The sequence below is a fragment of the Peromyscus leucopus genome, chromosome 22, assembly GCF_004664715.2.
Source record: "Peromyscus leucopus breed LL Stock chromosome 22, UCI_PerLeu_2.1, whole genome shotgun sequence".
Classification (NCBI taxonomy): Eukaryota; Metazoa; Chordata; class Mammalia; order Rodentia; family Cricetidae; genus Peromyscus; species Peromyscus leucopus.
This window is the reverse complement of record NC_051081.1, coordinates 6029184-6056632: the sequence shown is the minus strand read 5'-3', so window position 1 is coordinate 6056632 and position 27449 is coordinate 6029184. Positions and strand designations below refer to the sequence as shown.

The 27449-nt window shown below is 44.8% G+C and overlaps 1 protein-coding gene and 1 pseudogene across 3 annotated transcripts in view; one reads left to right on the top strand and one right to left on the bottom strand.

Moving 5' to 3' along the window:
• Positions 1-27449, top strand: part of LOC114684911 — a 278504-nt pseudogene that overhangs the window by 97545 nt on the left and 153510 nt on the right.
• The window catches only part of LOC114684918 (zinc finger protein 431-like), a 43198-nt gene that overhangs the window by 4014 nt on the left and 11735 nt on the right, over positions 1-27449 (bottom strand). Inside the window, exons 1-3 of one of the 3 annotated variants that reach the window (XM_037197888.1) lie at positions 18196-18270; positions 17718-17830; positions 16245-16341 (exon numbers count right to left, since the gene is read on the bottom strand). Coding sequence is in view for 1 of the 3 variants with exons in the window: in XM_037197887.1 (XP_037053782.1) it covers positions 18196-18270 (75 nt within the window). In the remaining 2 variants the exon portion in view is untranslated. Of the gene's footprint in view, positions 1-16244; positions 16603-17717; positions 17831-18195; positions 18271-27449 lie in introns of those variants that run through there. The other 2 variants (XM_037197887.1, XM_037197889.1) reach the window with 2 other exon arrangements.

The window sequence follows — 27449 nt, the reverse complement described above, 5'->3', positions numbered from 1 at the left end:
AAATTCCTCCAAAAAGGTAAACATTCACTCCAATTCTGTATTTTCTATCAAAAAACTGGAGTGACCCCATTTAAACTCTAAGACTAATATGACATTCCTACAAAAGAATGCTTTTTTAAGAAGTTACTGACTGACAGATCAAAGAGTTCTCAAAAACATCAGTAAAGTAAATGCTGATCGTAAAACAATAAAACAGCAGCAACAGCAACAACAACAATGAGGTCTATAAAGATGGGCCAACAGGTAAGAAAACCTGTTGCTTTTGAAAAGGACCTGGATCAATCATCAGCACTCACTTGGAGACTCACAACCATTCAAACCTCTAGTTCAAAAGAATCCAATGCTCTCAACTAATTTCAATAAACGGCAGGCACAGAGGTGGTGTACATCCATATATATAGGCAAAAGATTTATACACATATTACAAAAATTTTAAATAAAGCAAAAACATATACACAAACATAGGAAGAATGTGACATGCCTGCAATCCAGTGATTCAGGAAATCAATAGTAATGTCATGAATGCATGCCATCTTGGTTTGAAAAATGATACCTGATGGGTTCACAACACGCCCCCCACGGTTGGCTATGTTTGCATATGCCCGGTGGACCTGGACACTTCTGCCTAGCCAATTCCAGGTCAAAATAGCCATTTCCGGGTCAAGGTGTCTTGCGTGACCAGGATCCGTGAGTTTGCATGGTTATGTAAGTGCACAACGTAGCCATGTGATCTACGTACATGCATGGAGTAGTTACGTCGACCTGTGTATGCACCTACGCCACCCAGCCTTTATAAGCTGGCACCATATTCCCGGCTCCTTCTTCTCCTCTACACACGTGTCTTCCACAGGCCTGGGCACTCTCTGTCCCTTTCATCTTAATAAAACTCTTATTAGTGGATTCTGTTGTGTTTCGTGACATTTCCTCACAGAGTAAGATCACCGCAAAATAACTAACAATACCCTCTATCAAAGTTCAGAAGACATGATGAAGGTAAGGCTCAGCACAAGAGCAAATGCTTGACATGAATAAAAATCCAATTCAATCAGCCAAAAATATAAACACCAAAATATCAGGCCAGAAAAATAGATTACCAAGGAAAAGCAATTGTTTCTATTTTACCTTACATTATTTAGGGATGGTGTCTCTAATAGTGGTGATGACATGGCTACATGAGAAGGGAAGGGACTGATCAGTTTCAAACACACAAACAAGTATGTTGAGGATATAAACATTCAACGTCTTTTCCCAGGTACATTTCCTCCAGAAATGCTCCTCCTCCAAAGGGTTCCATTTGCACCCCAGTGAAGGCCACAAACCAGAGACAAATGCTCAAATACATTATTTTTTCTGAGAGATTTTTTTTTCATTCAACCCACATTTTGACACAGGTCATGATAGTAACACAGTCAACCCATAATGCAAATGCATTTATTCTAATTTCAAAGATCTCCATATTATAAAACAGTCCCAGCACTATTTCAATGTCTAAAGTTTCTTCTGATACTCAAGGCAATCTCTTGACTGTAGTATTTTGTAAAATGAAAACACAAAGTATATACTCCCAACACACAATGGCACAGAATACAAATTTCCATTTCACAGAAATTAGCCAAATTTGGACCAAGGCAAGCCTGAAACCTGCAAGGCAAACACCAAACCCTGCAGCTCTGTGTCAGACACCCGAAGCTTCGGTTTCAAAGGGCTGGCTCTTTCTCACTGAAACTTTTCATACATCTATCTCTCTTGTTGCCTATTTCCACTTCCTACATTCAGCTTTTCATGTCAATTATCTCAAAGCTTGGGTATCTCAACATACTGTGACCTCAAAATGCAACCCATGCTTCATTTTCATGGCTTTAGGCAGTGCAGTCTGACAGTCTCCCCAGCAGATCAATGGCTCTGCCAAACAGATGGCTACAACAGTGCTGAACCATAGAGGAAGACTTCATGACCTTTAAATTTTGCATCTTTCTTCTTTTAAGAAAAGTACCACACAGATGATACCACCAATGGGGTTCTAGCTTGGAATTGACTTGGCCCCAGTATAGAGCAGCAGAAAGTTTTGTATGGAGTAGCCTCCGGGGACTAGGAATCACTTTGACTTTTCCTTTCATATTTAAACACTTTGCTGGGTGGTATAGTGCCCTTACAATACCTCCTCTGTATTTCCAAAGAAAAGCAGGAAACTTCTCGTTAATGGCCCTAATCTCCCTGATAATTATCATGTTTCAGCACAGGACTGCAGTCCAAATCTACCTAATGTTGTTTTTCTTTCCAAATAAACAGGTTTTTTTAATTTCTGCCCCTATTGTGGCTATTTTTCTCTATGGATCTGCATTAGCCTTCAGTAATAATCATACCAGAGACTGAATATTTTGTAAGTCCATCACTCTTTCATTTATTCTTATTCAACTACACAGGAAGCAGACCAAATGCAGAGAAATAATATGCAAAAATATTAGGGACTGTTTTATTGATATGAAGAAGCACTATGACCAAGGCAACTCCTGTAATGGAACACTTTTAATGTGAGGATTGATTAGAGTGAGAGAGGGTTAATTCGTTATCATATTGAAAGGATACATCCCTACAGGCAGGCACGGGGCTGAGAGTTACATCTGGATACCCAGGCAGGTGCCCAGAAGGAAACACTTGCCATTCACTGGGCTTTTGAAACCTCAAGGCCCACCTACAGTGCCAAACATTAATAAACAAGACTAACTCACTCCCTCAAGGGCATAGCTCCCAATTTTACACAATTAGTTCCACTAGCATTCAAGATAGGTGCATGAGGAGATTGAGAAAATATAAACCATGACAGGAGTATAACCTAAGTAGAAAGAACTCTAAAGGAACAGTGGATGATATTTTTTTTAGGGAAACAGAAAAAGAAAGAGGAAGAGAGGGAGAAGTAAGACAAAAGGATAAAAATATTGCTTCCAAAGGTAGGGGGAGGAGCAGATCCTCTGGCTGGGTTAAAGGATTTCTTAATATAACATTCTCTACTCCATCTAAGATGAAATTTAAAAAATCAAGGCCTCCAAACTCAGGTTTAAACACTGTCTGAGCTGGCTTGATGCAAGTTTTACATTCAGTATATTCAACCAATACACTGAAATAGGTGGATTAGAAAGGAGTGCTACGAGAGGAACCAGCTAGTAGGCTCAGTGAGTAAAGACACTTGCAACCCCAGGGTCTGAGTTGATGTCCATGACCCCCTTTACTGCTGAGGACTCTGCGGATGCCCAGGGTCTGGTCAGCCACCTGAGACTGTGCTGGTGTCTGAGGGCCATACTGATCTGGGTAGCCTGTGCTGCCACCAGGGCCATGCTGATACCCAGGCCCCAGCTGCTGCCATGGGCCATGCCTGGGTCTGTGATCCTGCTGTGGCTGGAGTCTGTGTTGATGTCCATGGCCTCTGTTACCATAGTGGGGGGGGGGGTCACAGGAACCAAGTTTGTTGAAATCTGAGGGCCATGCTGAGCTGGCCCTGCCCCTCAGTGGCCCTGGGATAGCTGACCTGCCCCTTGCTGGATACTGCAGCAGGAGAGCTGCTCCACCCTCTGCAATAGGAAAGATGCCCTCACCTCTCACCATAGGTGTGCATCTCACCTGGGCAACACACTAGAGCAGACCCTGTTGTCAGAGACACAGGTAAGCTGTCCCTGAGGGTGTGAGAAGGGCAGAACTGAATGCCCCCTTTCCTCTGTCTGCAGTGAGGTGGCATGGGTGAGGAAAAGATGCCCTTCTTCTCCCACCCCTTGCTACCTGCATCAGGCAATAGATCTGGCCCCAGGGTCATGAAGAGTGAGAGAACTATCCCTCCTCCTCACCAGCTTTAACATACAGAAGAGTGGACCCTGCACCCTGCCAGGGCAGCACACTAGAGCTAACCCTGTTGTGGGGGGGATGCAGGTGAGCCATCCCTGAGGGCATGAGAGTAGGAGAGATGACTCCCCTCCCCATGTTCCCCCTTACAATAATACGGGGGCGGGGTGGGGGTGCTGCACCTTGCCTGGGTAAGACAGTGGAGCTGGTGCTGGTGGTGTGAAGCTGGTGGAGAAGCCAGACCCGAAGGCCTGGAAGAGAACTGGCCTTGATCCTTGCTGCAGGCTGCTCTGGGTGAGCTGACTGAGGCTGTGCTGGAGAGTTCACCCAGGTGGTGACAGTTGGGGAAAGCTGGTGGACTGACCAGCCAAGCTACCATCACCCAAGCCCAGAAGCAGGGCTCTATGTTGGCTCACCCCAACATCCACCTCATCAATGAACTGTTGCAACAGGTGATGGGGACAAACCAACAGATACAAAACTGTAGGATCCCCATGACACAGAATAACAACCAGATATCCAAGAGGAGTTCCAGTGAGAGTCCATTATCAATGGTGTAGCAGAAGCCAGAAGCCTCGAAAGAGACCAATGACCCATGGCAAGGAACACTTGCAGGTGAAGACTAAGGGTAAACTGTGTGGCTCAACAGGCCACACTACAGCTTCCATAATGAGATTTCTTTTTGTTTGTTTTGGTTTGGTTGTTTGTCTTCTGTTTTTGTTTTGTTTCCTTTGTTTAGTTCTTGATTTTTCTTTCAGATTTTGTTTTGTTTTATGGGGAAGGTTGCAAAGGCAGATGCTGGGGGATGTGGATATCAGTGGGATCAAGATGCATGATGTGAAATCTGAGAAGAATCAATAAAAGTTAAAAGAAAAAGACACTTGCAATCAATTCTGAGAACCTGAGGTCGATATCCAGGAAGGAATTCACTCCTCCAACTTGTCCTGGCCTCCACACATCTACTTTGACATGTGTGTTCATGCACATCGCAATGGCCCAAATTCAGAATCTTGAAAACTCAAAATAACAATAACAAAAATGCACCAAAAATAAAAAAAAAAAAATCCAGCCAAAGAGCTAGCTATGTAGTAGTACAAAAACTGACCACCATGGAACTCCTTTCATCACTATGCCAGGACGGCAGCAGCAAGCAAAGGACTCATAGCTAACTTTCCTACCAAATCACTAAGTTCTCTGCACACCTTCCTCAGGGGAAGTGTAAACAAATGAAGAGTTCTTCATGGAAATACTTACCTCCTGGGCACTTTCTTTTGTGTTAAAAAACTAACTCTACTCTAAGTTGGTAAATAAAAAAAAATAAAAGAAAGACAAAAAGCAAAGAAATTTGTAATCAAGTGAATAATTTTAATATAGGGGCTGCTCAATCAACCCCTTAGCACGATGCACCAGGGCCTGCCTCTGCGTGTGGACGTTGTCTCAGGCTTGTTCAGGCAGTGTTTACACAGCATCCAGACTGAAGACTGAGTCTGCTCTACTGTCACCAGCTCATTCCTGACCACATTTGTGAACGGAACAGTTTATTGTGGGCACTTCTCACCTCTGAGAATCTGGAATCTCAAAAGCCACTGGGCAGCGGCATTCCCCAAGGAAAGGTGTCGAGTGTCACATGAATCCTCCACACTGCTGTCCTGTAATACTTACCTATGCTACTGGGATCTCCACACAAGTGCTGGGTGCATGACAACCATCCATGGCCAACCTCCTACTGTCATGTAGTATACATGTGGGACAGGTGCCAGAGCATTTGCCTGCATGCCTTCCATCTGAAAGACCCCAGACTGCAGTCCTGAAATTACCACCAGGAATCATAATCATGCTGCACTGTATTACAGCCTCTGTCTTCTGGATGGTTAAAACTCAGGACAGGGTACCATATCCTGAAGGCTTTCCAAGTAAACCACTAAGGGATCTTTCTTGTGCAGCAGGTAAAGTGATCCTTTTCCCAGCCCTGCTGTGCTCCTAGATCTGATTCTTTAACAACTGGGAATACAAAGTAGTGAGTGGTAGAAGGAACTGGTTTGTTTTTTAATATTATTATACATGAATGGGTACTTTGCCTGCATGTATGTCTGTCCTCCACATCTGTGAAGTGTCCTTGAAAGCCAGAAGAGGCTTATTTGGAACTCCTGGGACTGAAATGGCAGACAGTTGATGGCCACCATGTAGAGTCTGGGAATTAAACACAATCCTCTGGAAAAACCACCAGTGCTTTTAACTGCAAAGACATCTTTTCATCCCCAGTAGAAATGATCTTTAAACCAACCTGAAAGGGAATGTTTTGGCTGTTGGGAATGAAAAAAAATAGTATTAAGTCTCTGAATAAAGGGCTGGAGACATGGTTCACTGGGTTCACAGCACTGGCTGTTCTTGAAGAGGAGCAAATATCAATTCCTTGCATTCAAATAGCAGCTCAAAACCACTTGTATCTGCAGTCCTGAGAACCTGACACCCTCTTCTAGCTTCTTCAGGGCCTTGCATGCACATGCTGCACACACATGTATGTAGGAAAAATACCCATAACATAAATAAAATTTAAGATCTTAAGAAAAGAAACACGTGATCACATCTGGATTTGAGGTGCAGAGGCACACATTGCAACTCAATGTAAGCCCTGCCTGAGCTACAGAAGCAATGCTAGATCAGCCTGTCACACGTTTAAAAACTTGATTATGGAGCTTCTGTGAGGTGTGTAGTTGGGGCATGGGCATGCCATGGTGCTTTGGGGGATTAAAAGACAACATTGTGGAGTCTCTCCTTACCAGTTTTATGTGGGTTTGGGGGATCAAATTCAGGTGGTCATGTGCTTCATACACCTGAAAACCCTTTCACTAACTGAGCCGTCTCATTGGCCCAGCCTATCCAATTACATGCGCCTTTATTGTTGGTTGTTTGATTGTGTTGTTGAGACAGTAACACACTGTGTATGTATTCTTGCTAGCTTAAAACTCAGCATAAAGCCTGGGTGACCTCAGAGGACTCTGCCTGCCTCTGCCTCCAGAGTGCTGAAATTAAAGGGATTGTTAGGAATGCTGGGCTGTAAGACAAGAATTTATACAGTGACCTTGACACTCTAGTAATCTTAACCAAAAATGGCCACAGGTAAACCTGAACTGTGAGGGTGATGTCAAGATGCTGGTACCCACTGTCTTAAAATCTTAAGAGTCATGAAAAGCCATTTCAAGGTCGAAATCTGGAAGATGCCGGGATTAGATTTGTGTTTGGAAAACTATAACCCTATAGAGTTGATTGGGAGTTGGAAAGTGTCAAATGTAAAGCCAAACTCTGGGGAAAATCATTAAGACAGATCTTAGTACACTATTGAAATGGGAAAAAAAAGAATAAACTAAGATTGAACTTAGCTTGAAATTGTAGACTAGGAGAATTAAGGATATTAATAGGGTGTGAAGGCCCAGTAAAGTGAAGGAACTGAAAATGTATGTATAAAGGTGGTTTAAAAATGATGGGCTTGCTGTCCTCAGACTTGATCTTCCAATCCAGCTTCCTGATGGCTGGGAATTCTGACTTTGTTTGATCCCCAGGACCCACATAGTGGAAAGAAAGAACCAACTCACATAAGTTGTTCTCTAGGTTCCACATGGGGACCATGACATGGGCATATCCTTTCCCATACAAGCTAGTGAACAAATATTTAAAAATTAAAATGTATCTAGGTTCTCACAAGGAAAGCCACCCATTCCCTCAAACTTGGTAAGAATCCTGCCCCAGTTCACTTCTCCATTGCTGACATGTAAGGTATGCTCCATGCTCTGCTGTAGGATATTTGGTGGACACTGTGAACCTCAAGATTGAGTTATTTACTGGAAAAATATGTTTCTAGTTGTGGCTCAGCTCTAGCACACACCTTTAATCCAAGAGATTTCGGCTTATTTTATACAGGATTAAATAAAGCCAATCATAAGTCAAGAGGCAGAGCAAGCAACCAGTTGACAGGAAGTGAACATAGGATTATTTAGAAAAAAATAGAGAGTAAAAAGGAGTCAATAGGATGGAGAGAGACACACAGGAAGTGGAAAGGAGGGGCATGGGGTTAAAAAGGAGAGTTGTTTGAGATGGCAGAGGAGGAAGAAGTATTTTCTGAGATGTCAACTGAAGAGGAAGGTCAGCTGGGTACTTTCTCTGCCTCTGTGAGCTAGGAGGCTTTCACCCCTGCATCTGGCTTCTGAGTCTTTATTGATAAAATTGAATGGCTAAGATCCGGATAAAAGCAACATTAAGCACCCAACATGGGACTCGAATCCTGTTTACAATATTCAAGCCCAAATCTCTAGGATTAAAGGTGTGTGCTAGGGCTGAGCCACACCACAATTAGAAACAGATTTTTCCAGTAAATAATGAAATCTCGGGTTCACAGTATGATCAAATATCCTGCAACAACATTCCCCTAACCCTACCTTAGAATTCATCTTAATGATCATCTGTTTCATTCAAGGCACCTAGTAAATGAAATACTCAAGAAAACAGAAATCCAGTTCATCTATAATATACAGATATTTTGGTGTTCGTGCTAGGTGCAACACTCATGTTAAAAACCACTGTCTAGTTGTGTGTGTTTATACCATCTAGATAATGTATAAATATTACTCTTTCTTATAAACACTGTCTAGATATATTTAGAATTTTGATAAGCCAACCCTATGGCTCATGATGGAATGTTGTATGATGAAACATTTCAATATTAGTTTTAAAGTTGCACAGTAATATTTGAGAACACAAAACAACACTGGGCCCAGTATTTCAGTATCATCATAACATTAATATTTCAACCTTTTTATATATTAATTAATTCTTTATTTATTCAATTACGAGACAAGGTGTCATGTATCTCATGATGGCCTCAAGTTCCCTCTGTGGTCAATGATGTTCACAAACATTTGAATGTATTTGGTTAGTTGATGTTGTGATATATATGTATATATATCACATACATATGACAAGTTCTCTTAGTGTAGTCCATACTGGCCTATAATTTGCCACCTCATTGTTTCAGCCTCCTAAGTGCTGGCATTGTAGCTGTTGACCCAGTGTATGCTACACAAAGTACCAAATCAAGGGCTGGTACAATGCTAAACCAACACTTGACCTGCTGAGCTTCAAGCCCACCTTTGATGTTTTGTGTAAAGTGTAGATTTTTGTGTTTAAAAAAGGAAAGATGTATTTATGAAGAAGATACAGCCACCAAGACCTGTAAGTGTAAGTAAAGCGATTCCCTAGTTAAGGCAAGTCATAGCACTGCTACCATAACCACTGTGAGCTGTCTTAAAAGTTATGCAGGAGGAGAAGGTCACCAAAACCCACAGTTGATTAGTAGCTGATTGATCAGTGTAGGAGGCATGGATATATAATGGATATCCAAGTGAGGGCTCCTCTGAGTCTGAACTCTTTACTTTGTGGGATCTAACTTTTTCCAGCTAATGTCAGAAGGGGATTAAATTACAAACAGATAGCCTGTGTCAAGAGAACTGATGACATGAGGGAAATCACATCTAGTGTCTGAAGAATATGTAGATAAACTGTGCTTCAAGGACTGAAGGTGTAGCTTATTTTGGTAGAGTGCTTGTAGCACGAAACAAACACTGGATTCAATTATTAGTACTACATAAAACATCTGTGATGGTGCATGCCTATTATTTCAGCAACTGATAAATGGAAGCAGGAAGATTGGCATGTCATCCTGGAAGACATGAAGTTCTAGGTCAGCCTGGAAGACATTAGACCCACCTACCCATACAAACTGCAGATTGGAGGGGGGAGACTAATTTTCTCCAAAAATCAGTCCTGTTAACCATCATATCATCACAACACATATATTCAGCTCCCACTGTTGAGTCATGGAGATCAGGATCTTTCTTTCTACTGGTAAATACAACGTCTGTCCTGCCACAATGACTCATCCTTGTAATTTCAACATTCCTTAGACTGAGGAAAGAGGGAGGTAGGTCAGTGCTAGAGGCTCTAGAAGCCCTCCTGCCTCAGGCTCCCAAACTACTGGTCCTAGATGCATGCATCAGGAGACTTCTGAATCAACATTATTTATTAAACAGTCACACAACACAGAAAACTCTCTGCTACACCATGAAAATTGCTCAAATCAATCAGTTCCTTGGACATTTTCAGGATTTCTCCAGAATGTCTATACAGTCCTGCTTCTGTCAGCTGCCACTTGACCTTTCTGAAAGGTAGCTCTTCCTGTCCCTGCACCTTAAGGTCTCCTTCCTTCATAAGGTCTGCTAGGGTCAGTGAGCTCAGTGCCCTGCTTATGCTTCAGTATAACCTGAATGGAGACAAATACACTTTCCACAGTTACATTCTCCGTGACAGAAGTGATATTGAGGCTGAGGGACAAAAGGTCAGTTAGGCAACCCAGGCTTCCTTGTAGAAGAATGTAGTGTGGAAGGACCCCCTGGACCTTCAAGTGAAGGAAAGATGTCTAACAGCTAAGTAGTGCTGCTAGAGCAGAGAAGCCAATACAGCTCTACCGATTGAAATAGAAACCACTTGAGGAGGAGGAGGTGGGGGGAGGCGCACAAGTGTGGGGAGGAGTGAGGGGGATCAGATGTCGTCTTGAGACCCTTGATTTAGTTTTGGAATTGTGACTGTGGAGATGTCAGCCACAGGTGCAAATTAGTTTTGGAATTGTGACTGTGGAGATGTCAGCCACAGGTGCAAACAAGATGCCTCCAGCACACAGGGGCAAACAGCCTGTCTGCTAGAAAGTAACCCAGCTAGAGGGAAATGGTCAGCTGTTGTTAACAAGGTTTTCAGAAGAAATGCCTGACCTAGGTAGGCCCAGGAAAGTAGGCTCTACTAAGGGTCCACCATATACAAATGAGAGACCAGGAAAGGTGAAGAATAGGGATGGAGAATGAACCCAGGTGTGGTTGCTCAAAGCTTTAACTCCAGCCCCTAGAATGGAAGAAGAATCCAGATTTCAAGATCATCCCTCAGCTACTGATATATAATAATTTAATTACACAAGTCTGGTCAATCTGTCTTGGTTGTAAAATGGGGACACAAGTCCTCATCACTGTCTTTCTTGAGGGGATCAAGCTGGCCCTTGGAAAATGATCACTCAAGCTCAAGGGTGCAGCCTGACATCAATAAAGGTAACTGTTCTCATCTGGTGTATGTAGGTATGGGGTAGGGAATTGTGGGGGTTCAGTCATGGGAAGTTATGTTCTCCCTGGAACCAAGGAGACTCCAGGTTTAGGGTAATGACTTATACCTATGCCCTGAGCCAAAGAAAATGGCCCAGACAGATGCAAACTGAGAAGGCAGCTGCTGTGGGATGTTCTGTATGTCAAATGTGTTGCTCTGACTGGTCAATAAATAAAACACTGATTGGCCCGTGGCTAGGCAGGAAGTATAGGCAGGACTAACAGAGAGGAAAAAAGAAAGAACAGGAAGGCAGAAAGAGTCACTGCTAGCCACTGCCAGGACAAGCAGAATGTAAAGATGCTGGTAAGCCACAAGCCATGTGGCAAGGTATAGATTTATGGAAATGGATTAATTTAAGCTATAAGAACAGTTAGTAAGAAGCCTGCCACGGCCATACAGTTTGTAAGCAATATAAGTCTCTGTGTTTACTTGATTGGGTCTGAGCAGCTGTGGGACTGGAAGATGACAAAGATTTGTCCTGACTGTGGGCAAGGCAGGAAAACTCTAGCTACAGGCAGCCTTTTTCCTTCATTTACATACCTAGTGCACTCAAGGGAAGATTCAGTGACCTCTACAAAAGTAACTTCCAAATACTGATTTACTATTGTCACTTACATTTCCTGTTTATTTGGGGAGATGGTCTCACTATGTAGCTCTGGATGGCCTGAAGCCTTGACCACATAGAGATCTGTCTGTCTATTCCTCCCTCCTGAGGGCTGGGATTAAGGTGTAGACCACCATGCCTGGCTTTAGCACGTCTTTCTGTTTTCCTTTTTTCCTTTCTTCCTTTCTTTCTTTTTTGAGACAGGATTTCGCTGTGTAGCCCTGAATGTACTGGAACTCACTGTATAAATTGGCTATCCTAGAACTCAGGGATCCATCTGCCGGTGCCTCCTGAGTGCTGAGATTAAAGGCATACAACAATTACATTTCTTAAAGGCGAGTAGGGATGTAGGACGTAGCTGGTTTGCTAAAGGGCTTTCCTAGGAGCATGTACATATAAGAAGCCCACAGCTTAATTCCCAGCATTGTGTGTATAACATGCTTGTAATCCTAGGAGTTGAAATAGGGAAAACACAACATCTAGGTTAGCCTGGGCTACAGGAATTCACAGAAGAAAACTCACCCCTAGCATCTCTCTTCCCTGCACCTCACCCCTTCCCACTCCCAGAAAGTTCTGGTCTTGGTGGGGTCCTCTCTGCTTGGGCATCTTTTATATGAATGTGTGTTGAAAGTCCAAGGCTCAGGACATTACTCAATGTAAGCAGGAATTCTGGGGTGACATGGGAGGTGGAGCCTGGGTGAAATAAGATTTGGGGTTTCCCAAGGCTTCTCTGTGTCACAGAAGAGATCTGCCTCTCCAGGGAATTTGAACAGTTCCAACCTTTTGAATTTTACTCATTTATACTGGCTTTTGGTATCTCAATGCTTGCTTAAAATATCCTCAGGAGTCAGAGGATTATTGACTATTTGGGTTCAGCACTCGGAAATGATGTGAAGTGAGGCTGGAGCCCTCTTCCAGGATGTTACACTGAGGCTTGGTTTCTGTTCAAAGCAAGTAAGAGAGACAGAGGTGGGATCAGAGTCTTGATATGGTGCTAATGTCCACAGTACCTGAATACTCTCGATTCTTCATTTCCCTGAGTGTAACTGTTCTAGTAGTCTACAAAGAGCAGGCTAAGGCCTGTAGAGGCTAGTAGCTTGTTCAAGGTCACACAACCCATGGAATATCAAAAACTAACTCACCAAAAAACAGATCCAGCTAATATGTATTTATCCATTTATTCTCGAGACTATCTTTTGCCATATAGCCAAGCTGAGTTCAAGCTCATGATCTTCCTGTCTCAGTCTACAAAGTATTGACATTTCAGGCCTGTGTGACCATGCCAGGACAAGAAATGTTTGTTGTAGAATATTATTTTAAGGTGTGTTACTTTTGTTTATGATGCATTTGTTTAATTCTGTGAAGCTGTGTTACTATGCCTGTGTATAACACCTGATCGTCTAATAAAGAACTGTCCAATAGCAAGGCAAGGAAAGGATACGAAAGGCTGGCAGGCAGAAAGAATGTATAGAGGGAGAAATTTCGGAGAAGAGAAAAAAGTTAGGAGCCAGAGAAGTGAAGGACATCAGGGACCAGCCACCCAGCTATACAACCAGCAAGCCATGGAGTAAGAGTAAGATTTACAGAAGTAAGAGAATGGGAAAAGCCCAGAGGCAAAAGGTAGATGGGATAATTTAAATTAAGGAAAGCTGGCAAGAAACTAAACCAAGCTAAGGCTGACATTCATATGTAAGAATAAGTCTCCATGTGTGAATTTATTTGGTAGCTGGGTGGTGGGACCCCCCAAAAAGAGTCAAGAAATAAGCAACAACAAATGTTGAACTAAGGCTATCAGAAATCATGCCTTGAACTGACTGCTTAATCTGACTCTGGGATGGGATATGTTCCTACTATTTGGATAGTGAAGAAACAGATCTGGACACCAAAGATGGTTTTGTTTTGTTTGAACAAAAAGGGGGTGTCTGATTATCTTAGGGTTCCTATGGCTGTAATAAGCACCATGACCAAAAGCAATTGGGTAAGAAAGGATTTCTTTGGCTTACACTTCCATAACATAGTCCATCATTGAAGGAAGTCATGACAGGAACTCAAACAGGGTTTGAGGCAAGAAGTGTGATGCGCAGGCCATGGAGGGTGCTGCTTACTGGCTTGCTCCCCATGGCTTTCTCAGCCTGCTTCTTATAGCACTCAGGACTATCAGCCCACGGATGGCACCATCCACAATGGGGTAAGCCCTCCCTATCAATCACTAATTTAAAAAACACATGCAGTCTTGCCTGAAACCTAATCCTATAGAGGCATTTTCTCAATTGAGGCACCCTCCTCTCAGATGACTTGTGTCAAGTTGACATAAAACCAGCCAGCACATGGATGATTCACCTGAACTGAATTAAATGGAACTCTGAAGTGGAGGAGAACAGAAAGGAACTGACAGAGCCCATGTTCTGCTGGATTGAACTCCTGAGGCAAGAAGAGTGTAAATACATTCTGCTGTTAGTACTTCTGTTTGTTTATGAAATTTTTTCCCAGACTCTTTAGGAGATTTTTTTTTAAACAATATATGAAGATTTCTAGGTGGCACATGCCTGAAATCCAAGCATCTAGACCAGCCTGGGCTACATAGAAAGGGGCAGGGCATCAGTGGCAACATAGAAGGAGTCTATCTCATAGAAGATATTTTTCTGAGGTGCTACAATGGGACCCAGAGCTTTGTAAATGCTAGGTCAAGTGCTCTACCCCTCCCCTACATCTTAAGCACCCTATTTTCCATGCTTGGTGTCTTAAGTATTGCATACACTTGCAAATCCACTTGTAGGTATTCATTTTTATGAGTTATGACATCTTTTGTTGTTTTGGTGTTGGGAACAAAATCACCTTATGTAGGCCTAACTGGTGAAGAACTCTATGTAAACAGTAGGCTGAACTTGTTCAGTTCCTTCTGCCTCTGCTTCCTGAGTCCTGATATCACACTTGTGCATCAACAAACACAACTGTTTATGTTTTGGGGGGACAGGTCTCAACTAGTTGAGGTTGGTCTCAAGTTCAGTAAAAAGTTGATATTAGCATTACATTTTTTTCTCTGCCAAGTTACATCATCTAGGTAGTGCATTTTAATAGTAAAAACTAACACTGAGCATTTTGAGATGCATTTTAATATCAATACTGGAGAAGCAAGTGCCAACCTGGTCTATATAGCAAGTTCTAGGTAAGTATTCAAGAGTTAGTAAGACTCTGTCTAAAGGGGAAAAAAATTAAGAAAAGCAGTATATACAAAAAATAATTTTGTAAGCTTGTTTGTTCTGTTCCTTTTTCTTTTAATTTTTTATTCATTTTACATACCAACCACAAATCTCCTTTCATCCTTCCTCCCACTTCCCCCACCACCACCACTTCACCCTTCATCCCCTCTTCCAAAAGGGTAAGTTCTCCCATGGGGGGATTGCTAAGCCTGGTACATTCAGTTGAGGCAGGACCAAGCCCATCCCCGCTGTATCAAGGCTGAGCAAAGTGTCTGACCATAGGTAATGGGGTCCAGAAAACCAGCTAAGGTTCCAGGATGGATCCTGATCACACTGCCAGGGGCCACTCAGACAGACCCAGCTACATAACTATCTCCCATATGCAGAGGATCTAATCCAGTCCCATGCAGGTTCCACAGCTGTCAGTTCAATGTTTGTGAATTCCTATGAGCTTGGTTCAGTTGTCTCTGTAGATTTCCCCATCCATGACCTCCCTTGATCATATAATCCCTCTTCTCTCTCTTGCCCTGGACTCCCAGAGCTTGGCCTGGTGCTTGGTTGTGGATTTCTGCATCTGCTTTCACCAGATACTGGATGAAGGCTCTATGATGACAGTTAGGGTATTCACCAATTTGCTTTCCAGGGTAGGCCAGTTTAGGCACCCTCACCACTATTGCTAGTAGTCTAATTTGGGATCATACTTGTGGATTCCTGGGAATTTCCCTAGCACCAGGTTTTTCCCTTACTCCATAATGTCTCTTTGGACCCTAAGAGGGACATACAGATCACCTTGGGAAGGGGAAACAGAGGAGATCTCCATGAGTAAACTAGGGATGGGTGGGTAGTGGAGGGGACAGGATGGGGATGAGAACCTGAGGGAATGGGATGGTCAAACTAGGGGAGGGACGGAATAAGAGAACAATGAACGTTTGTTCTGTTTCTTCAATTTTTTATTAACATTTATTTTCCATGCATGTATATGTGTGCCTGTATACACATGTATCATAATGTGGGTGTGTCAATCACAGGACAAAATGTGGGTCCCTGGGACTGAAATCAGATCATCAGGCTTGGCACCTTTACCTTATGAATAGGTTTGTGTTTTCAGATTGGGTTTCTAGGCTGGCCTCAAAATCAGCTGTGTCTCTAAAGATGACCTTGAGTAGGATGTCTTTGCCTCCATCTCTACCTAAGATTAAAGATATGCCTCATCAAACCATGCAGGGGTTCATTTTTATTTGTGTATTAAGGGTTATCTCTTTTCTGGGTTTTTACTTTATAAGGTATTCTGTGGCACATTTAATTATAAAGTAACAAACATGAAAAATGAAAATCAGATTTAGTGTGCAGATTTTTTTATTAAGAAAAAGAAAAGAAAGGTGAAAGGTTATGGCAAGATTATCCTTATTTACCTGAATCCAAAGTATGGCTGGCGGTTGGGATACAACTAGATCCTTGATGTAACTCCTGCTTAGCCCAAGCAAGGCTCAGTGGTTCATCTCTAGCATCCTTAAAACAAAAGACCCACCCAGCAGTATGTGGATTTAATCCCAGCACGTAGGAGGCTGAAACAAAGGGCACTGCTTCAAATTTCATGCAATTCTGGGCTGTCTGTATTCATGGGGAGTCCCGGGTCATCCTTGGCTATAGTATGAAACTCCGTCAAACTGAGATCCAAACTGAGCCTAATGGTTCATGCTTTAATCCCAGCACTTGGGATGCAGAGGCAGGTGGATCTCTGTGAGTTTGAGGCCAGCCCCTTCTACAGAGCGAGTTTCAAGACAGCTGGAGTTACATAGTGACACTGTCTTGAAAACAAAAACAAAAACCAAGAATTAAAACTAAGCAAAACAAAACAACAAAAACAAAACCAACTATGGGCTAGGGACCGAGCTCGGTTTGTAGAGTGCTTGCATAGCATGCTTGTGGCCCTGGGAATGATCCCCAGCAGGACTCCTGTAATCCCAGCCATTTAACTTCAGCTCTTGGCAGGTGGAAGCAGGGGAATCAAGAGTTACAGAGAAATTTAATCAAGTCTGTGCTCTGCCTTGTTTATTGTCAGTCTGCCTTGGGGCTCTCTCCTTCCCCCAGTCCTGCTGTGGGGGCAGGCAAATAGGCAGAGGAATTACAGCTCCACATTACAGGCTTGGGAACAACAGACAGGGACATGTGATGCTGCTCTGAGTTTGACTGGAGTTGGGCATTGAGTGTAAACATGCAAAGTAAACTTTTTTAAGAAATTTATTTTTATTCAACCCAACTGTGAGTTGCCAGAGTAGTAGCTGTCCACCTGAGCTGTCACTGGCTGTGGGCCCATGCAAAGGACCTTGTTGACAACGAAATTAGAGTCTAAAATCTCAAAGGCCTCAAGGCTTCCATCACTGAGAGAAACACAAGAGACATCAGTGGGACCACAGCTGTTTCCAGGAGGAACTGTGAGAACTGTAGGGCAATTGAGTCTGCTTGTTCCTGCTGAGTACCCAGAGACAATCCCCAGAAAGAAGCCTACCTGGGTCCAGATGGGCTTCATTCCCAGCCAAATGACACTGGTGGTGACCTTGGAAAGTCTCCAGGCAGAGGACAAATTCCCCTTGTGTCTGGATGAGCTGACAGACCAAGTCACCATCCAATGTGCACACAACTTCAGTCAGTCCTGTATCAAGGACTTATGGGCAGATCTACAAGGCAAGCTCTACTGTCCTGTCTGTTGACAGCAGTTCCAAGAGGGGAACTTCCAAGAAGCAATGCCCAGCTTGGAAGGATGGTTGGGATTACCCAGGAGCTCCATAGCAGGAAGAGCAAGAGCAAAAGCAAGAGGCAGGAGACCAGGCCCAGCGATGGGAAGCACAATCAAGTCTTGACCCACTTCTGTGAGGACTACTTACAACTACTGTGTGATCAGTGCATCTGCCTGCTCTAGAAGACTGACATCAGGTGACATCCATTGCTCAGGCTCCAATATCATCACAGAGAAAAGCTTCAGGGCTTCATCAAACCCCTTAAGAGGCAAATGAAAGAGGTTTGTGAAGGCAATATGAAGGCCTAGAACTGACTTTACAGACTCCATCTTGGGGAAGGGCCACCATTTTAGACTGCCTGGTGACTGCGGGCTGTACTCAGTTCCAGGAAGAATCTCAGGAATGTGCGGTGACAATGAAACCGATACCCTAAAAGCAGCCAATTAGTTTCAAATAGGGTTTCCTTCCAAAAGTCTAACCCAATAGTTTCAAATGTGGTTTCACACCAAAAGTCTAGACCAATAGTTTCAAAAAAATCGCCCTGCCCCATATCCCTTCATCCAATCCCAAAATGCCAAGGCATGTAATTCCCAGCTGGTGGTTTTCCCTTTAAAAACTCTCCTACCTGTGAGCCTGATGCTGCTGCCACATTTCTCTCCATCTGCTGCATTGGAGCACAGGGTAGTGGTCGGGTTCGAACCTGAAAATAAAAAGACCCTTGTGTGACTAGTGGTCTCTGGGAGATTCGCGACATGGGCATAACATTTGGTGTGTTAGCTAGGAACCCTCATGACCCCATGGATTCCAGACCAGAGGGCCTCTGACCAGCTGGTAAGTGTCTGCTTGTCTGTCCCGTCTGTCTGTCTGTGTTTAGTTTCGTGCGCACCTAAGTCAGTGATTGTGGTCAGGAACGGTTAAGGGCAGACACGCCAGAGAACCATGATCACAAGGGGCTGGAAGACATTCAATAGTGGGGACAGAGAGCCCCACATCTGTTTATCTGGATAGCATTTGGATGCACAAGGGGGTCACTCCCACATGGCAGCAAGCCATCACTCCATTTAACACCCTGCTTTCAGTCTTGTTAGTGCAAGCTTTTCTCTTGTGCCTATGGTCTCCTTGGTGTCTGTTTCTCTGTAATTGTGTTTCTAACCATGACGAACACTATGGGACAGACAACTTCTTCTCTGGACTTAGTCTTAACTCATTACCAAGATATAAACACAAGTGCTCATAATCTTTTGATTCTGATTTAAAAGTCTAAACTTGTCGCCTATTGTAGGTTGAAAGAGCTGGCACTCAATGTTGGCTGGCCCTGGCCCTTACTGGGGCAGTGGAGAAGACTGTCTTCAGACCATGAGTGGGGTACCCCAACCAAGTGCCCTACATAGTGGACTAGAGGGACCTGGTAGAGGACCCCCCTTCCTGGATTAAGCCATTCTTGCCCCAACAGGTTAAAGTCCTGGCTGCTCCTGAGAAAGACTTAGCCACCAAGGCCCCTTCAGCTCCTAAACCGGAGGTCCTTCAAGGAGGCAACACAGAGGAAGAGATCTTTCCATCCCCCCTTCTGCCCCCAATCCTGGTGCAGCCATCCCACTACCAGCCCCCTGCAAATCCAGCTGGCTCCTCCTCCTCTGGCTCCAAATGCTCCAGCCCCTGGGGCAAGAGAGGGACCAGTTGTTGGGACCCACAGTTGTAGGAGAGATACCCCTGATCCTGGCACAACAGTCTTTCCTCTTAGGGTAGCAGGACCTCCCAACCAAGATGGGAATCAAGCACACTACTACTGGCCCTTTGACACTAGTGATCTTTACAACTGGAGAGCCCAAAAGGCACCCTTCTCTGAAAATCCCAAGGAGCTGATTAGCCTCTTTGAGACAATTCTCTTCACCCACCTTCCCATGTGGGATGACTATAGGCAGCTTTTGCAGGTCCTCTTCATGACAGAGGAGAGAGACTGGATACAGACCAAGGCCCTACTGGAGAGCCCACAGCTAACCAGACTCTCAAAGATGCCGCTTTCCCCCTGATTTGCCCGGTGTGGGACTACAACAGGTCTGAAGCCTCCTGCTCTATCACCACACTCTGCTGGCAGGTCTCAAAGCAGCCACAAGGTGGCCTGCAAATTTGAGTAGGGTCTAAGATGTTAGACAGGGAGCAGATGAAAGCCCAGCAGCATTCCTGGAGCACCTCCAGGAGGCCTTAGGAAGGTATACGCCTTATGATTCTGAGACCCAGGAAAATGCCCCTGCAATGACCCTGGCTTTATTAACCAGTCAGCTCCAGATATCAAGAGAAAGCTACAGTGGCTGGAGCGCCTCGAAGAAAAAAAGCATTAGGGATTTAGTAGAGGTGGCTGAGAAAGTGGATAATGGAAGGGACAGTGAAGAGGAAAAGAAAATCAAAAGTGAGCGACACAAGAATCGGCACCTCACTAGTGAGCTGCTGGCTGCTACTGAAGAACTGAAAGAACACCTCGGGCGACTGCGCCGCCTGGCAGCTGGAGAGGAGGGAGGATACAAAGCCGAGAGGTAACAAAGGCCCCAGCTGGGAAAAAAACAATGCGCGTACTGTAAAAAAGGAGGGCACTGGGCCAGAGAATGCATCCCCCCCAAAGGCAGCTAGGGACAATACTATAGTCCTTAGCCAGCAGGATATGGACAGTGATTAGGGGGAGACGGGGTTTGGCCCCCTCCCAGAGCCCAGGTTAACACTAAAAGTGGAGGGGAGACCAATTAACTTAATGGTGGACATGGGAGCTCAGAACTCTCTGCTACTGAGGGCTGATGGACCCATGACAGACAAAAAGACTTGGCTTCAGGGTGCCACCAGAGTCAAACCTTATTCATGGACTACCCAAAGAACTGTGGACTTGGGAACAGGCCAGGTAAACCACTCATTCCTGGTAATTCCAGAATGCCCATAACCCTTGTTAGGCCATGATTTACTGACCAAAATGAAAGCCCAGATATATTTCTCTAATGAAAGAGCTAAATTGCTTAATAAAAAGGGAAACCCCATTCCTGTACTGGTGACCAGGAATTTGACTGAAGAGTACAGGCTGCATCAGGTAGCCACTGAGCCTGATACCCACCTGGGGAAATGGCTACGGGAGTTCCCATTGGCCTGGGCCGAAACAGCGGGAATGGGGCTGGTGATGCATTGTCCCCACCCCCCAACTATGTGGAAATTAAGTTGGGGGCAGACCCAGTCAAGGTTCGTCAGTACCCCATTCCCCTAGAGGCCAAAAAGGGCATCACACCACACAAAGGGATAGCCAAGGGAGTCCTAACGCAAACACTTGGCCCCTGGCAACAGCCTATAGCCTATCTGTCAAAGAAACTGGATCCTGTGGCAGCCGGATGGCCACCCTGCCTCTGCATAATAGTGACCATGGCCTAACTGATCAAGGATGCTGACAAGCTGATCTTGGGACAAAGTCTCACCATAACCAACACCCCATGCTCTTGAGGGAGTTCCCAAGCAAGCCCCCTCCCCGACTGATAGCCGAGTAATGCCCGAATGACTCATTATCAGGCTTTCTTGCTTAACCCCATCAGAATAACTTTCCAGGTGCCCTCAACTCTGAATCTAACTACTCCACTGCCTGATCCTGACCTGGAAGCACCGCTGGACAACTGCTCCAGGATCCTGGCCCAGGCACATAGTGTAAGGCCAGACTTACAGGACACCCCATTGCCCAAGCAGAAGTGGCCTGGTATTGACGGCAGCAGCTCCGCACAAGATGGCTGGAGGTATTGGGGCGGCAGTCACCACTGCAGAGGAAGTGATATGGGTGGAGCCAATGCTAACTGGGAGGTCTGCCCAGTGGGCGGAGCTGATAGCCCTAACTAAGGCATTAGAACTGGGGCAAGGGTGGAAGGTTAATGTCTACACTGACAGTCAGTATGCTCTTGCCACAGCACATGACCCTGGGGCAATATACAAAGAAAGGGGACTACTAACTGTGGAAGGAAAAACTATCAAAAATAAAGACAAGATCCTGGCCCTCCTAAAAGCCTTATGGTTACCCAAGACACTGGCTATCATCCATTGCCCAGGGCACCAGAAAGGGGATGGACCTATCCCCAGGGGCAACAATCTGGCTGACAAAACCACCTGGCAGGTGGCACTCCAGACTGATACAGTCTTTGCACATGTACTGGTGGACCCCGAGGCACCCAATCTACCCAAATATCCTGGGTATAGTAAGGAAGACCTTACCTGGATCAAGACCCTCCCTATGACTCTGTCTAGACGGGTGGTGGGGGACTGCAGACAGTAAAATCATCCTGCCTGACCATCCGGGAGAGTCTGCTCAAGATCCACCAATCTTCTCATAAGGGAACACAGAAAGTGCAGGACTTGGTTAGACAGTTGGGAATAAAAATCAGAGATGCACAACAAAAAAATTGTAAATATGATCACTAACTTCAAGGCTTGCCATCTCGCCAATGCAGTGACCAACCCCCAAAATCCAGGAACTAGGGTGCTGAGTTAGCAAATTGGCCTTCCATGGTGACAGTAAAAGAAGCTGAGGCTCACTGCATGTTTATGTCCGAAACAAGGATGTTTTTTCCACTTAAGAGCTCCAGCTCCTCATGCTCTGCAAAGCTCAACAGTGCAACTAAGTCATTCAGAGGTTCCTCTTTCACCTAGGAGTTTCAAGGACCTCGGGGGACCAAACAGTTTGGTCACAGGTTCCCATCAGCACACCTAACTCCAGCGAACCTCATACAGGCTCCCGCCACTCCTCCCCTTGTGGGGACAGCTGTCCTTGCTCACCATTTCTTGGCTTAGAGCTCACCCAGCTCTCCTCACAGCTCCTGCAACAGATCACAGGTAAACACACAAGAGCACCAGAACCTTCCTCAGCCCCTGGACCTCCTAGCTTGTCACATTGCAGACCAGAAGTGCCTTCCCCCACTCTGGATGTTGGGTCTGCCTAGAAGGTCTAACTTGAGGTCCTGGTTGGCTAGTGAGGTCTGAATGATAGGAACAGCTCTCTTAGGGACAGAGTGCTGCCACTCCAGACATGGAATTATCCCAGAACTACAGAAATTGGCATTGCAGTAAAACTTGTGTCTGAGCTCAAAAACATGGCCCTACAGTCTTCCTGCACTCAGAAGGCACTTCCCTCTACTCTTCCTAGGCACTGTGCATACACAGACCATTATGCAATGTGCAGTGGAACAATCCCCCTGCCTCAGGGTTGAAAGGATACCCAACTTATCCAGGTCAAATTTAAAACACCTAATTGATATTCATCAGGCATCAGCAATTTCAATATGGCACATTTAGGATTCAACACATCTCTCAGCTGCACATTGGTAGTCAAAACAATAACACTTTACCAGCCTTCTGTAGTAGCACTGGCCTATCTTGCCAGCATTTGGAAGGTTGAGGCAGGGAATCAAAAGGTTAAACAAGCTTGGTCTATGACATCAAACACCAATAATTAGGGTTACAAAAGGGAAGGTAACCAGGGTGAGGACATAGGATAAGACATAAAACACAAACATGAAAAAAAAAAAAACCCACAAACATGAACTAAGCAAGTTCATTAAGATCTACAGGTCCTATATGCTAATTGTAGGTATAGAATGGGACAGTCCAGCAGAAAGATAAATTAGCAGTGTTGGCAAGAAGAACACAGGATACCTCAGGCTGAGCTCACAGTGACCATGAGACTAATAACAACAGATTCTCAGGCTGAAGAGTCAAGGGAACTTGACTCACTCAAGATGCTCCCTCTAGTACCTGACCAGACCTTGCCACATCTGCCTTAAGGCAGGACACAAAAATAGTGTTCCTTTGGTGATTTCATCAGGGCCTCTGAGGAAGCCTTCAATACACCTGGCTCTCAAAAGTCCTGCCTCCAACCTAAACAAACAAACAAAACACACATAAAATGAAAGCAAAAGGAGTAATACATGGAAAGATAGGGCTTAGAAAGACTAGTAAAGATTAGAGATGAAAGCCACATAATAAGGAATAAGAAAATATTAATGACACCAAAAGTTGACTTTTAAAAACCATAATTGATACACCTTTAGCTAAATTACTGTTTAAAAGAAAGCAGACTCAAATTGCTAATTTCCCACATGAATTTTTAGCTGAGAGTGGTGGTACACACCTGGAATCCCACCACATGGAAGGGTGAGGCAGGAACAACACACGTTTAAGTCCTGGCATGGCTAAACATTGAGTTGACAAAATATTTCGGCAATTTAAACAGTCCCTGCCTCAAACTAACTTCTTTTTATTAAGACTCAGTAGACACAGACTGCCAGCTCTGATTGGACCAAGAGGTGAGTCTTTATTCTCCTAGCCAATCACCCCAGCCTCTTGGCTTTAGGCCCAGAGGCACAACCCATGCTCCCACACCCCCACAAACTGCAGCCCCATTCGCAGGCCAGCAGGCAGGACTCCTGCAGGCCGCCCTGACTGCCACCACCCCTCATTGGACCCTGTAACCTACAAGCCCCGCTCCACCCTCCAACCCCACCCATCCTGCGAGACCACAGCTGCTCCCTGAGACACAGACGCTGACAGCCCCGATTGGACCATGAGGTGAGTCTTTGTTCTTTTAGCCAATCACCCCAGCCTCTAAGCTGTAGACCCAGAGGCACAACATACCCCCCACCCATTGCAGCCCCAGGTACAGGCCAGAGGCAGGCCTGACTACCCCCCAACCCCCCACCCCGCACTTACAAGCTTCACTCCACCCCTCAAATGCACCCATCCTCCGAGACTGCAACTGCTCCCTGAGATACAGATTCCACCAGCTCCAATTAGACCAAGAGCTCCGATTGGACGATGAGTGCTGATTGGACCAAGAGTGGCTCCCTGAGACATGGACATCATTTGCACCAATTGGAGGAAGAGATGGAGAGGCGCCAGTGCAAGAATATACTCCACAATATAAAGAGCAATAAGGCACCATCAGAACCTAGTGGTTCTACATCAGTAAGACCTGAACATCCCAACACAGAAGAAGAAAATAACCTTAAAAGTGACTTTAAGAAGAGGATAGAAGCCTTTAAAGAGGAAATTAAAAATTCCCTTAAAGAAATCGAGGAAAAGACAAACAAAAAAAATTGAAAGAAATAAATAAAACCCTTAAAGAAACCTAAGAAAACCAAGAAAAAAATCAAATAGGTGAAGGAAACAGTTCAAGACTTGAAAACTGAAATAGAGTCAATAAAGGAGACACAAACCGAGGGAATGCTGGAAATAGAAAACCTGATTCATCAATCAAAGAAAACATTAAAATCAACAGTCACAACACAAAATGTCCAGGAAATCTGGGACACCATGAAAAGACCAAAGCTAAGAATAAGAGGGATAGAACATTGATGCAAAAATACTCAATAAAATACTGGCAAACGAAATCCAAGAACAAAATCATCCATCATGACCAGGTAGGCTTCATCCCAGAGATGCAGGGATGGTTCAACATATGAAAACCTGTCAATATAATCCATCATATACACAAACTGAAAGAAAAAAAAACACATGATCATCTCATTAGATACTGAAAAAGTCTTTAACAAAACCAACACCCCTTCATGACAAAGGTCTTGGAGAGATCAGGAATACAAGGAACATACCTTAACATAATAAAGGCAATTTACAGCAAGCCAACAGTCAACATCAAATTAAATGGAGAGAAACTCAAAGGGATTTCACTAAAATCAGGAACAAGACAAGACTTGTTCCTACTCAATACACACACACACACACACACACACACACACACAAAATGGAGTATTGCTCAGCTGTAAAAAACAATGATATCATGAAATTTGCAGGCAAATGGGTGGAACTAGAAAATATTATCCTGAGTGAGGTAACCCAGACTCAGACAGACAAACACGATATGTACTCACTCATAAGTGGATACTACATGTAAAGCAAAGGATAACTAGCAATAGTGGTGAGGGTGCCTGAACTGGCCTACCCTGGTAAGCAGATTGGTGAATACCCTGTCATCATAGAGCCTTCATCCAGTAACTGATGGAAGCAGATACAAAGACCCACAACCAAGCACCAGGTCGAGCTCCAGGAGTCCAGTTGAAGAGAGGGAAAAGATTATATGAGCGAGGGGAGGAGGGTTAAGACCATGATGGAAAATCTATAGAGACAACTGAAACAAGCTCATAGGAACTCACAAACATTGAACTGACAGCTGTGGAACCTGCATGGGACTGGATTAGACCCTCTGCATATGGGAGATAGTTATGTAGCTGGGTCTGTCTGAGGGGCCCCTGGCAGTGTGATCAGGATCCATCCTGGAACCTTAGCTGGTTTTCTGGACCCCATTACCTATGGTCAGACACTTTGCTTACCCGGGGCAGCCGGGGCGGGGGGGGGGGGGGGGGGGTTGGTCCTGCCTCAACTGAATAGACTAGGCTTTGTTGTCCCTCCATGGGCAAGCTTATCCTTTTGGAGAAGGGGAGGAAGGAGGGGTAGGCAGAGGTGGGGAAGCAGGAGGAGGCATGAGAGGGGGATCTGTGGTTGATATGTAAAATGAATTTTAAAAATTAAATTTAAAAAATTCCCACAAAAGAAAAAAAAAAAAAAAGGTTCAGTAGACAGATGCTGACCAAGCATGGGAGAGCTCTAGAATGAGTACCCAGTCTTCTCTACCCCAAAATGACAATAGAGCAACTACAACCGATACACTGGAATGGGTGGGTTAGAAGGGAGTGCTCTGGCAGGAACCAGCTGGTTGGCTCAGTGAGTAGAGACACTTGCAACCAAGTCTGAGGGCCTGAGGTCAATGCCCAGGAGAAAACCTACGCCTCCAATCTGTCCTCTGACCTCTTCTAGCTTCTTCAGGGGACTGCATGTATGTGGTGCACATATATACATGTAGGAAAAATATCCTTCCACATAAATAAAATTTAAGATCTTAAGAAAAGAAACATAAGATCACTTCTGGATCCATGGTGCAGAGACACACATCCCAATACATCACAAAACGCTGCCTAATCTACAGAAGGAATGGTAGGCCAGCCTGTCCCACTTTTAAAATACTTGGTTACTGTGTTTCTGTGAAGTAGGGGGGCATGTGCATTCCATGGTTCTTGTGGAGCTCAAAAGACAACTTTGTAGAGTCCCTTCTTAGAGGTTTTTTTTAACCCTTTCATGTTTTTATTTTGAAGGCGCAGCTAGACCCCACCCTCAGTACAGCAATCTCCCGTCTCCCAGGGAGACCAAGACGACTCACCAAAGCTAACTATATACACAGACACGCGTGGGGCACTTTTGAACTTTCTCTTTTTTCTTTCTTTAAATCCCCTTTCTTAGAAGACAAACTATAGAACACGAGGCAAAAAAAGAATAATAAACAAACCAACTCCAGAACCCTCACGTTTATTTGGAACAGGGGAGGAGGAAAGTCTGTGGGTGCCCACACCCACTGCAGTCCCCAGCCTTCCCACAGCTTCCTCTCTGTCCCTTTCTTTTGTGGGCAAGGGAACCGAGCTGGAGCTGGGTGAGCTGGGGGTCAGGGGAGGTCTGGACTTAGCAGGTGTGCAGTGTCGACTCGGGGTGCACAGGGTGGAGAGGGACAGCTAGCGTTGCGTCGTGTACATTCTGGGCCAAGATTGGCGGCCGTGGCCCGGGGAAATGTTGCAGGTGGGGGTTTCTTACTGCTCCCTGTATGTAGCCTGGGGTGTCCCTCTGGGGTCCCCTCGGCCCACAGTGCACAGCAAGAAGGCTGGAACGAGGACTGGGGATGGAAGCTTGGGTAGTGACCGAGCGGTGTGCTGTGTGGCCCTCGGAACACTGAGTCCTCTCTGTGCCTCTCTCCCCTTCCCCCTCCCCCTCCCCCCACCCCAGGAGCTAATCCGACTTCTCGCCATCATAATT